The sequence below is a fragment of the Scyliorhinus torazame genome, chromosome 13, assembly GCF_047496885.1.
Source record: "Scyliorhinus torazame isolate Kashiwa2021f chromosome 13, sScyTor2.1, whole genome shotgun sequence".
In the NCBI taxonomy this organism is placed as follows: Eukaryota; Metazoa; Chordata; class Chondrichthyes; order Carcharhiniformes; family Scyliorhinidae; genus Scyliorhinus; species Scyliorhinus torazame.
The window spans coordinates 64,603,159-64,616,020 of record NC_092719.1 but is presented as its reverse complement, the minus strand read 5'-3'; the positions used below and the strand labels follow the sequence as shown (position 1 = coordinate 64,616,020).

Genomic DNA, 12,862 nt, shown 5'->3' with positions numbered 1-12,862 from the left:
CATTGTGCATGATCATTCCAAATTTTATTCCAGTACCATTTTCATTTCTTTAAGTTCCTTCTGTTTTTGCCTTTCCTCTTGTTCTCTTTGTTGCCTCCTTTTCATCTGAATGAATCGGGGGGAAAAAAAGCAAATTTGATTCTGAAATAATTCAGACGTCTCCAAAAGAATATTAGCATTGAGAAGAAAGATGCTGGGTACTCTTTCCAGATGCTGTTGACTGTCTAGTTGTTCTGTCTGCTGGATATCGGATATCAACCAAAGCCTCTTTTCATCCAGTGTCCTTAGAGATACATTATCCTCCACTTGCTGATGCTTCACCTCCTGATCGAGAAAGGACAAATAAGGTGAGATTCATACCAATCATTATGGGAATTAGTGGTAAGATCAACTCAATGTTGCCAAAGGAAAATAATTATGAAAGACAGAGATCATGAGGAGTGAATATATCTTAAATGTATTCAGACTCAATTCTTGAGCATAGGCATCTGGTGTATGGGGTGCTACACTTAACCTCAGTGTCTCCTCTCCAGGTTGCAGAGGGAACTGTCAGTCATGCTCTCCACTCCTAACGTCTTGCTTGAGGATGGTGATATGTCCCCAATCGTGAATGACTTTTCAAGACTCACACAGTAAGAATGGGCTATCAAGAGAAGAAAGACAGACTAAGCAAAGTTAAAGGAACCTAACTCTGTTGTTCTTAAATCTTTGAGAAGAAGTTAAAGGAAAAAAAAATGGTAAGATAAAATTAGTTAGAAATACTGACTAAGGGAGTGGACAGTTAGCAGATTTATCGAACATAAAAGCAAAATGCTGTAGGTGCTGGCAAGCTGAAATAAGAACAGAAAGTGCTGGAAAAACACAGCAGCTCAGGCAGCATCTGTGGAGGAAAGGCCCAGAGCTTCTGATCTCTGGATTGGCGCACCCTGGAGGTACCACCCAAGATGCACCAGGGAACCATTTGGCGATCTCGACGCACTGACTACGCTGGAATAGCCTGGGAAGTTTGGAATTCCAATGCCCGAAACTCTGAGTTAGAGGCCGAGGCTTTGGATGGTTCAGACTCACGCACCAGAATAGTTGCTCAGGGAACGTTCGAAGAAACAAAACCAATTCTAACACCTGGCTAACTAGACTACTGAATCCCTAGGACAGCATGGTGGCACAGTGGTTAGCACTGCTGAATCACGGTGCTGAGGACCCGGGTTCAATCCCGTCCCGGGGTCACTGTCCGTGTGGAGTTTGCACATTCTCAACATGTCTGAGTGGGTCTCACCCCACAACCCAAAGATGTGCTGGGTGGGTGGATTGGCCACACTAAATTGCTCCTTAATTGGGAAAAAAAAAATCCTAAAAAAAGTATACTACTGAATCCCTGACTTCCTACTGGACTCCCTGACTATGGATTACCCCGACTACACCCCTTAACTTTTTTCCCTGACCACCTAACTACGTCCCCAATGTGACTACCCTCCTGATTCATAGATCCCATGCCAACCCGATTATACCCCCAACCCCTCTGAAAACACCTCAATTGTCCAACCACCCACTACACCCCCACCCCCAACTGCCCACCCGATTCTCTGACTACCCCGAAATGCCAACCACCCAACTACATTCCCAACCCCCCGATTATAACCACTGCCCATCTGATTATCCCCTCCGACCAGCCAACCCCATCAGCCACAAACCTGCCAACCTAATCCCTCACCTACCTGCCTGCTACCCTACACTCCCAGCCATTTATCTTACACACTTCGATCGACTCTCAAAGTGACTTTTGGACCTTTAAACTTGCTGGGATACAGCAATTAGTGCCATAAAAAGGGGTATGACATGGCTTCTCCTGAAGCCCCTACACCATGAGGGTAAGACTCCCAGACAGGTATGCTCCGCATTTCTGAAGAGACCCAGTTTGGAAGTCGGGAAAATAAATGTGCAGCTCTGGTGTAAGGTACGAAAGCAAAAGTGGAGCGGCAATCCGACAGTGATTGCCGTTCCACGGAAGATTCAGTCCAGAGTCAAGTCCAACATAACTCTCCCAAATGGCTCATTTGCGTATTTGGCTAGAGTGTGGTCCAGAATAACACCAACAGAATGGGTTCAATTCTTGTTCCAGCTGGGGTAGACTTGGCACCTGCCTCCTTGTCTATCCATGCTTGATGCAGAATGATGCCCCACTCAAGATAAAGAAGCAATTGTCGATCTTTCATAGAGACAGATGCCTATGGTCCCTCATGGCTAAATACCTACCTACCATCCAACTCAGGGATATTTAATCTATAAAACCAAACAAATCATAAGCGAAAGAACAGACAGGATTTCTTACTTCCCAAAATAATAGAATTACTGTTCATTGATAATTTACCCACAAAATATTTTATTTTTGCATCACAAGTGAATAGTAAGCAAGATTCTATTTGCTAAAAAGCTTATGACAAACATGCAGTATTTTAACATTGATTAATGGTCTCTTCTCTCTGTCCTTGTACGAACTGCCACCTTCTTAAAAATCCCACAGCAAGGCGTGAACAGTTATATTTAAACAGAAGTCACAGACCAAAATAGAACATACGGTGTCAGTGAGCAGCATGGTTAAAATGAAGGAGTAAATTTGTGATTTCATATAAAGTAGTGTGTTAAATTTATTTTAATAATTTAAATCAGTCATTGACTGAAATTAAACGGACAGCAGCATGCTCTATTTGATCATCTAATCCAAAATGTAATTGTTGTTTAAGTACAGAACATTCTTTTTCATCTTGTCACTGTTCACAAAGCTGAAATTTTGCTCTAGTGCTACAGTGCAACATTTACATGCTTGGCAGAAATAGTTCTGCCACCAACAGGTTAGAGTCATTTCGAGATGGCAGTTCTGGGGCGAGATTCTCCGACCCCCCACCGGGTTGGAGAATTGCCGGGGGCTGGCGTGAATCCCGCCCCCGCCGGTTGCCGAATTCTCCGGCACCGGAGATTCGGCGGGGGCGGGAATCGCGCCGCGCCGGTTGGCGGCCCCCCCGCCCCCCCCCGCGATTCTCCGGCCCGGATGGGCCGAGGTCCCGCTGCTAGAATGCCTGTCCCGCTGGCATGGGTTAAACCACCTCTCTTACCGGCGGGACAAGGCGGCACGGGCGGGCTCCGGGTTCCTGGGGGGGGCGCGGGGCGATCTGGCCACGGGGGGTGCCCCCACGGTGGCCTGGCCCGCGATCGGGGCCCACCGATCCGCGGGCGGGCCTGTGCCGTGGGGGCACTCTTTTCCTTCCGCCTTCGCCACGGTCTCCACCATGGTGGAGGCGGAAGAGACTCCCTCCACAGCGCATGCGTGGGGATGCCGTGAGCGGCTGCTAACGCTCCCGTGCATGTGCCGCCCAGCAATGTCATTTCCGTGCCAGCTGGTGGGGCACCAAAGGCCTTTTCCGCCAGCTGACGGGGCGGAAATCAGTCCAGCGCGGGCCTAGCCCCTCAAGGTTAGGACTGGGCCCCCCAAGATGAGGAGGATTCCGCACCTTTGGGGCGGCGCGATGCCCGACTGATTTGCGCCATTTTTGGCGCCGGTCGGCGGACATCGCGCCGATACCGGAGAATTTCGCCCCTGGAGTCGGTTAGAGAGGGAAGTGATAGCAAGTTTACATGCAAGTGATGGACTTTTATACAATTTTTCAATTGAATCCATTTTACTCCTTTATGTTTGTGCACAGGATAATCTCTGATAGATAAAGGATGGCAGCGTTCATGAAGTTGTACTGTTTACAATGTAGTACAGGCAATGTGTGTGTTACATGCTATACGTGCTATGTGTTATACGGCAATGTAAAGACTTGAATTCACAGATATTAAAATGCGGGCACTTGAACCATCACTCCTGTGCTCGTGCTAACTCTCCAACATGAGCTGTCTACTCTAATCCCATTTTCCTGCCTTCTCATGTATCCTTTTGTAATCTTCCTTTTCAAAAACATAGTTCCATTTCCAAGTGTGAATAATGAGATGTGAGTGCATTGCTCAACTCCTTTGAATTCAGAATCTACTGAAGTTCTTCCCTCTAGATCTCAGCTAGCTTATAGGTGTATAACATGTAATTAAATCAGAGCCATAAGACTACAACCTATGATGTACAATACACATATCCACTTACTATTGATTTGATTACCTCATATTGCTAATAGACATTTCGTTTTTCTAGCAATTGGCATGAGTAATTTAAATAACATAATTTATTTTACACCATCACCCTTGGTAATGGTTAAAAGATTTTTTTAAATTAAGTTGGCCACATGTTTCAAACCAGCAATGAGGAAAGGAAAGGTTTGTTCTCCACATATCCCACAGGGCTGGCAGGACCCTCTTTTACCATTTGATCAACATTTCAGCTCTCCCTTGAATTACTGCACATGTGTTTCTCTTGTTGTTCTTCGCAGTTTAAAAAAAAGATAAGCAAAGAACTATCCATTATCTCTGAAATGGTAAATGAAGGTAGTTACCCATTATATATTTATGTACCTCCTGTGAATACCTTTGATTGAAATAAACTGTCCTAAATTATGGTTACATTTTTTGCCTCAGCCAACTTTCATTGAATTGTTTCAGTGTTAGTGCTTTAGCGTTATTCATTATTTCAGTTCCGGCAAAGGGACCAGGATTTTCTTTCAGGCAGAGAATGGTACAATTTGAGCTTGTTGCTTAAGCAGAGCAGAGGCTGTACACTAGAATGTGGAACTGGAAATGATTGTGGGCATAGGCTCTGGGGGAGCCTAGCAAGAGGAAGTGGGCATTGCTGGCTGGGCCAATATTTATAGCCCATCCCCTAATTGACCTTGAACTGAGTGGCTTGCTAGACCACTTGAGTAGGCATTTAAGACTCAATCACATTGCTGTGGGTCTGGAGTCGCACAGAGGCCAGATCAGGTAAGGATGGCAGATTTCCTTCCCTTTCTTAAAGGACATTAGTGAAGCAGATGGGTTTTTACAACTATCAACAATGATTTCATGGTCACCATCAGATTTTTAATTCCAGATTTTTGTTGAATTCAAATTTCAACACCTGTCACAGTGGGATTTGAACCCATGAACCCCCAGAACATTATCCTATCACTCTGGCTTACTCGTCCAATGACAGTATCACTGTGCCACTGCCTCCCCTTCAGATGTAGGTTGAATTATGAGCTGGAGGAATTTGAAGAACGGTTATCCAGACAGGTAGATGCCAGGCCTAGGCTATGGAGGAATTTGAATAGAAGAATAAAGACTTTTAATCAACACATCAAGGAACCAGGAGCCGGAGAAATATGCAGTTCATTAGTTGGCAGGGTAAGAAGCAGGTAGTGAAGTTCTGGAGGAACCTGCCTGGGGACAATTGGCCAGGGAAGAAGCTGTTGCAAAGGTCTATGCTGGAAGTCACTGAGCAGAGTGAAGGATTTCAGCAGGATTGAGTAACTGGTGTTGGGCAATATTACAGAATGTAAAGTTTGAAGCTGGGTTCAGAGTCAAAAACAGGATTTGTGTATTGTCAGAGTTAATCTCAGCAAAAACTGGGAAAGAGGAATTGAAGAGCTGTTAAGGTGAAAAGTTTCGGACAAGAGCTGAAATTGATGGTTCAACCTTCCCAATGAGCAGTGGGGAAAATTCTGGCTCAAGCACAACTTCATACTGGACAGAGAGTTACACAACAAAGCAATACTCCTTTGATGAAGATGTACAGATGTGAGTGTCGTCACTTCAACCCCTTCAATCACGGTAGCACGGTAGCATTGTGGATAGCACAATTGCTTCACAGCTCCAGGGTCCCAGGTTCGATTCCGGCTTGGGTCACTGTCTGTGCGGAGTCTGCACATCCTCCCCGTGTGTGCGTGGGTTTCCTCCGGGTGCTCCGGTTTCCTCCCACAGTCCAAAGATGTGCATGTTAGGTGGATTGGCCAGGATAAATTGCCCTTGGTGTCCGAAATTGCCCTTAGTGTTGGGTGGGGTTACTGGGATATGGGGATAGGGTGGAGGTGTTGACTTTGGGTAGGGTGCTCTTTCCAAGAGCCGGTGCAGACTCGATGGGCCTAATAGCCTCCTTCTGCACTGTAAATTCTATGAATCCACTAGCACAGGCTGGGTTGAGTGACTTGTTTTTGTGCTTTAACATTCAATGGGCTGAATTTTATGGATTACCTATAGTTGGAAGAAATGTTGGGTGACCTGTAAGTTAGGGCACTATCTGATCAGCAGCATGCCCGCCGCTGGCCAGCCCACCAATGCCCCGCCATCATGTAGGCCACACACCAATTGAGACTGTTAGGTAGATTTGGCACAGAGTTGCTGGCCTCCGATTAGCCAGCAGTTCTATGAGCCAAGACTTGCTTCTGAAATGGATAGAAACTTCACCTCATACTAATTAAAGGACCATTACCCAAAGAACTAAAGTGGTGACGGGCTCACCCCCAAAATAGATGCTGGTAGCCATTCCTTAGTGTATAATACAGCACCATGCTTCTCTTCTATAACTTATATGCCTCTAATAGTTTATTTTAGATACCTTTGTTCAAGATTCCACCATATTTAATTGGTCAGAAACTCCACAACTGTTTTTACTCAGGATAAGTTATTTTGATGAATATAGATTGTCACACATCTGGATTGTGCCCGTTGCCACTTAGACTGATACTTTGGTACGTTAGACTGATACTTTGGTACGTGACCAATCAGTTGATACATCTTTCGTAACAAAAGCTATGATCATCATGTTTCCAAATAATCTCAAACAACTGATAGACGTGCTGTTGTTCTAATAGTACATCACTGACCTGTGCACCAAGAGTATCTCCCTTTAACTTTGGGTAGTCCATCTTCGCATTTGTCATCTAAACTGCAGTAAAAATATATATTATCAAAAATAATGACCAAATATTTCTGACTGAGATGTAGAATATTGTAAAATGCAACTTATCTACTTTCTGAGTAGAGGGCATTGGACCTGGTCGATGGGACCTAGAGAGCGGGCAATCGCCGAGGCGGAGATCGGCATTGGGGACGCAAGTGAGCTCCTGATGGATTGTGATGTTCCTAACAAATGGCTCCCCATCCCTTTCACCCTTCCCCCCCCACCCCTAACACTCCCCGCAACCCCCCACTCCCGATTTAACCATGCGTCTTGTTTTATGAATTGCAGGATCATCTGGCGATGAGGCGGGCCCATCCGGGAGTCCCCTGCACCATGTCCCAACCCCAAGGCTCATCCAGCAATGAGATGGAACCTGCTGGAATTGTGAGCCCCCAGCTGCAGCCCCATGACACCCCGGAGGACACCTTCGGGGGGGGGGGGGGGCAACACTGACTCCACTGCACTACTGTCACCAACACCCTTCACCATCACCATCCCAGCGATACTCACCTCAGTTGGGCATGTTAGTGAAGAGGGTCCTGGGGCACTCTCTGGTGCACACCATACACGTGCTGCGGTACATAAGGTGGAGATGGGAAACCATGAGGTCGCGGATGGTTGGAGGGCGGCCCGACCCCAGAAACTAGCTGCTGTACAGATGGGTCTTGAGCTTCTGGAAACGGCGGTCCCATCAATGCTGGAGTTGCAGCAGCAGAGCCAGGGACTACATGAGGAGTTCTCCGCAACCATCCAGTGCCAGCAGATGCAGTTGGAGGAGTCCAACCTCCTGCAAAGGCAGGAGACGGTGCTGACAATGCGTGCATCTCATGGTCACACACCAGCTGCACATTTATGGGTTGGATCCGTTTTGGTTCGTGAAGACCAGCCCCTCATGCACTGGTGCTCGTAGGAGGACATGTGCCCCATCGATTAGCCCTGGACATGGGGCACCCCAGCGATGGTGGCGAATCCCGCTGCTCGCGCTACCTGGTGGCCTCGGTCCATGTCAAAGGTAATATTTGTGCCCACCGGGCATACGGGGCAGATGCACCTGTGCACTGAGGTCTGCGAGATCTTGGACAGATCCCCACTCGGTGCCTGGAAGATCCTCTTGGTGTAAAGGTCCAGGGCCACTGTCACCTTGACGGCCACCGGAAATGGGTTTCCTCCCCCATGCCCTCGCTGTGCCAGGTGTGCCATGATCTGGCAGAGATGTAGCACTGTCCGCCTGTTCAGCCTGAGTTTCAGCAACACACTACGTCCGGCAGGCCCTCGAATGACAGGCGCTGCCAATATCCATGAGGTGTGATCTGCTGCCTCCTTCCCACCGCCTCCTTGGCCTGTTGGGTGGCCTCCTCTCCACCCTCACTGGCTGGCCCCTGTTCCTCTGGGGCAAGCTCCGATTCTGAGAGCCCTCCACAAGCAGCTCCTGCTCTTACAACCTCAGAGCATCCGCCAGGGCAGTAGTGGCTAGGATGATGGCAACAATAGTTGGAATTAGTGGGCAGCATGGCAGCATTGTGGATAGAACAATTGCTTCACAGCTCCAGGGTCCCAGGTTCGATTCCGGCTTGGGTCGCTGTCAATGCGGAGTCTGCACATCATCCCTGTGTGTGCGTGGGTTTCCTCCGGTTGCTCCGGTTTCCTCCCACAGTCCAAAGATGTGCAGGTTAGGTGGATTGGCCGTGATAAATTGCCCTTAGTGTCCAACATTGCCCTTAGTGTTGGGTGGGGTTACTGGGTTATGGGGATCGGGTGGAGGTGTTGACCTTGGGTAGGGTGCTCTTTCCAAGAGCTGGTGCAGTCTCGATGGGCCAAATGGCCTCCTTCTGCACTGTAAATTCTATGTTAATTGATACAAAAATCCATTGTCTGCAGGGGTAAAGTGCGGACATGTTAGCATGGTGAGTAGCCCATGCCTGATCAGGCTCAATGGGCTACAGTGGCCCTGGCATGCATTGTAGCCCCTGTCCCAGGGGTCCTCCTCCCACCCTCCTCTCCCATCCGCACATCTGCCCTTGGCTGTTCCCCTGGCACTCTGCCTTCTGCACCGCACCTCTAGCCCCTGTTGGTGGCTGGCACCGAGAGTGGCCTCTGATCTCGGCACCCATTCCTGCCGGCAGAGGTACCAGTGGCTGGCCCTACACATGCCAGCTGTACACTCGGGGCCCCTGTCCGGCACCCTCCTGTGGGATCTACTGTGGCCGTCCTCCTTGGGTGGGTTGCATGATGCCTCACCAGCAGGCTGGTGCCTGGGTGTGGGTGGGGGAGCACCCATATGGCTGGTATCGCTCTACATGACCACAGGCCACAGTAGGTGGTCAGTGGGATGCGCGGCAGCATTGCTGCCTTGTAGGCCACGGCAAATCAACCCTTGCCTCGACACCCCGGTCCCAGGGAGGTGCGATGGGATCACCCAGACCCTACGGTCCATCCCCTGGTCACCCCCGCTATCTCACCTAGTCCTGACAGACGCTCCCCCCCACCACCACCTCCGCCCTTCCAGCAGCAGCACTGGCAGCCCACGGTTGAGCCTCCTCCCTCTCAGCAGCCACGGTGCCTGCTTCCCAATTTTAGATACCACAAGTGAATCTTCCGTCGGGCGGAGACGGGTATCGCTGGAGGCCCGGAGAATACCGGGGCGGGCCTGCTAATATGCCAATGGCGTTTACTGTATAATTTGCATGGTCATGCCAACGTGCAGCATAGAACGCATTCACGCCGATGTCGAGGGTCCGGAGCATGGCTTTCCATTTGGCATCCGGCGCCAACCACGATTTTTGGCTGACACGCGATTCTCCGCGCAATTATGTTTCCCTATTCTGGCGTCAGCTGATGGAGAATCCCGCCCATTGTCTCAGTAACAGTGACCATGATAGATGTACCTGATTCATGGGGGCAGGTTTAGCTCAGTGGGCTAGAAGGCTGGTTTGTGATGCACGACAAGGCCAGCAGCATGGGTTCAATTCCCGTCCATGAGGAGCTTATTCACCTTCTCAACCTTGCCCCTCACCTGAGGTTTGCTGATCCTCACGTTAAACTACCACCAGTCAGCTTCCTGACTACAAGCTGCTGTTGGGGAATAAAATTCATTGGCTGTGAAAATTGGAAAATCCCTTGTTTCAGAACTGCAAGGGCAACAGGTAGCATTCTATTGCCAAGAGTTGCCACTCTAAAGCCAACATTAATCTTCACAATTACAAGCGTTTGCAATGGGATGATTTATTACTTTGTTTGCAAGCAGAGAGTCTGAAGTTTGTGTAAAAACCAGCATGGGACATAGGAGGCTTGATTCTCCGTTCCCCGACGCTGAAATCGCATTCGGCGACGGGGCGGAGAATCCGTTTTGCCACAGAAATCGGGAGCGCCGCCGACTGCTTGGCTTGCGCGTGCTCACACTATCTGGGATCCTCGCGTGGTGGCTATGGACTCGGACCAGGGCTGCCACAGTCGGGGGAGGGCCGATCAGCAGGCAGGGGGGGCTTTATTTCAGGGCTGAGGGCAATGTGTGCGGGCGGTTCGGGCCTCACGAGCGGCCGATGCGGGGCACTATTTTGGCAGTCCACATCTGCAGGCTGAGTCCGCCATGAAGCACGGCGCGGTCGCTGAAGCGCTGGAGGCCGTATTGGCAGCTAGATCTGCGAGTTCTACAACGGCTCCCTGCTAGCCCCCTGCAAAACGGGGAATCTGTGGCCTTTTGACGCCAGTTTTCCTGGACTAAAAGACCACAATTTTCCCGATGGCGTGGGGGCTTAGTTTGCACAACGGAAAATCCAGCCCATGGTGTGGGGATGATTGTTTTCCCCATGCTCCTTGAGGAGAACGAGCTCCACCACGAGGGTTGGGGTAGGTTACCCTTACTTGTATAAAAGGTCGGCCAGTCAGGAACAGACTGACAAGAGAGTACACGGTGAGGTTCTACCGGTACTCGTGCATATAATTATTGTAAAATAAATGTTGTTTACTTTTGCTTATTTTGGATTTCCCGAGCCTTATTAAGGTTTGATTCTCCACAGTTTGACTAATCTCAATCGACAGCAGAACCAGCACCATCAAAATAAACCCAGAGCAGAGTCAGCACTCACCATCAGGGAGAGGAGAATTAAATCCAGTCTCCTATTGCTGATCCCTACCCACCTCACAAAATGCACGTGGGCTGCATGCAAATGATTTTCCACTGATTAAAATGAATCGATTTACTTCAACATGTTCCCAGTGAATGCAACTCCCCTCTGGACACTCAAGACCAGCGAATTATCCCTTGCAAGAGCAACGACACTTCAAACATACATCATTGGCTGTAAAGCGTTTTGGGACATCCTTTTATTGTGAAAGATGCAATACAAAAACCAGCCCTTTCTTCCTCAGGTAAACCTGAGGAAGGCGTAGTGCTCCGAAAGCTAGTGATTCGAAACAAACCTGTTGGACTTTAACCTGGTTTAAAAATCAGTCACAGATATCTAACCAGAATGATATCACTTTAAAGATAGATAATGACGAGAGTGAAGACCACACTTTCACACTCTCACCACTTTAGATTCAGTAATTCGAATTAGGATCTGATAAAGGATTCTTCGATTGACTTTAAAAGGTTCAGAGTGATCAAAGTCTAAAATACCACAAACATTGTTAAGGACCTTTGCATTATTCTAACTTGGGGTGTATTCTTTTGTTGGCAACTAATTATTAAATATTTCTAGATGTTTTAACTAACGCTTTGACCTAAAAATGCAGAAAATATGTACTTTTCTTCTTGGTAACTTTTCAGATTGAGAAGAAAACAATAACTTACCTCAAACAGATGTTTGCTTGGAAAATACGTGAGGATTCAGCCAGAAAGAGAAGCCTTTACTTGTGTGCGAGTTCCAATGATATGGAAATACAGGGCGACTGTTTTTCAATCCCATGGCTACACCTCAGGGGTCAGGGATGTTTCGATAGCAGTTCTATACTAAAAGTGGCAGATCTGTGTTAATAAATCGTCACAAATCTGCTTGGAATTCTTCAGTGTATCTAAAAATGGAAACATTACAAATCTAACATTTAACTGAATGCTTAGTCATCTAGAACCCTGGACAGTAATCGGGGGTGGAATTCTCCGTTTTTGAGACTAAGTGCGATGGCAGTTGGCTCCGACTGTGCCTTTCCCGCTAGCCATAAGGGCAGGACCCCGCACCAGATTCTGCACTCGTAAGCTGATTAATGATGCACAGGCGAGTTCCCCTCTGAATCACCTGGCGGGCTGGCAGCTGATTTGTCTGCCTGCCATCAGTCTTCAGGTTCAAAGGGCCCTGCGCCATAATTAAATACGAGTTCAACCCACCCATGACACTCTTTCCAGCCCACCTGACCTCGCCACCCGTGTCACCCGTGAAGAAGGCTGCGACTGCTTTCAATGCAACAGCCTCCTTATTCGAGGTTTCCCCGGCCCGCAGGCACGTCCTCTACACCAGCAACAGCTCAAAGAAGCACACTAACCTCACCTCTCCAGCCTGGGATGGTGTTGCCCAGGAGGTTAATGCTGCTGTCACCTGCCCATGAAGCGCCATCCAGTACAGGAAGTAGATGAATGATCTCATCTGCTCTGCTGGGGTAAGTCTTCTCTCAGCTCCCTCCACTATCAAACTCTCAGTGTGGCATCATGCACACTAACAGCTGCTCTCTTCATGGATCTCACACATTCAGCCACGGGAGACACATATCAACATTCACTCTCTCAACAAGACTTTCATGACACCACCATCCCATCTGTCTTGTTGCTCTCACTCCATTCTCTGTCACTTACAGGTAAGGCTTACCACACACAGGGGGCATGCATCTTAAGCAACTTCTTCTCCATCCCCTCTCATCACATCTCTTTCATATGTCTCCATAGAGACCAAACCTCCACACAACAAGTGCGAGCGAGCCGAGACAGGGGAAGCGACAGCCATGATTATCGGTCTCACAAAGTTCGAGGAGGCTGGTTCACTCTTGTGCAAATGCAGAGCTTGGCCTCTT

General features: G+C 48.5%; 1 protein-coding gene across 2 annotated transcripts in view; it reads right to left on the bottom strand.

The window, feature by feature from the left end:
* LOC140387704 (uncharacterized) overlaps window positions 1-11,768 on the bottom strand; it is a 45,796-nt gene extending 34,028 nt beyond the window's left edge. For both annotated transcript variants that reach the window (XM_072470878.1, XM_072470879.1), the window contains exons 1-4: window positions 11,655-11,768; window positions 6,786-6,847; window positions 202-324; window positions 37-105 (exon numbers count right to left, since the gene is read on the bottom strand). In XM_072470878.1, coding sequence (XP_072326979.1) covers window positions 37-105; window positions 202-324; window positions 6,786-6,842 — 249 coding nt within the window. In that variant the 5' untranslated portion in view covers window positions 6,843-6,847; window positions 11,655-11,768. The remainder of the gene's footprint in view (window positions 1-36; window positions 106-201; window positions 325-6,785; window positions 6,848-11,654) is intronic.
* Between the last annotated feature and the right edge of the window lie 1,094 nt (window positions 11,769-12,862).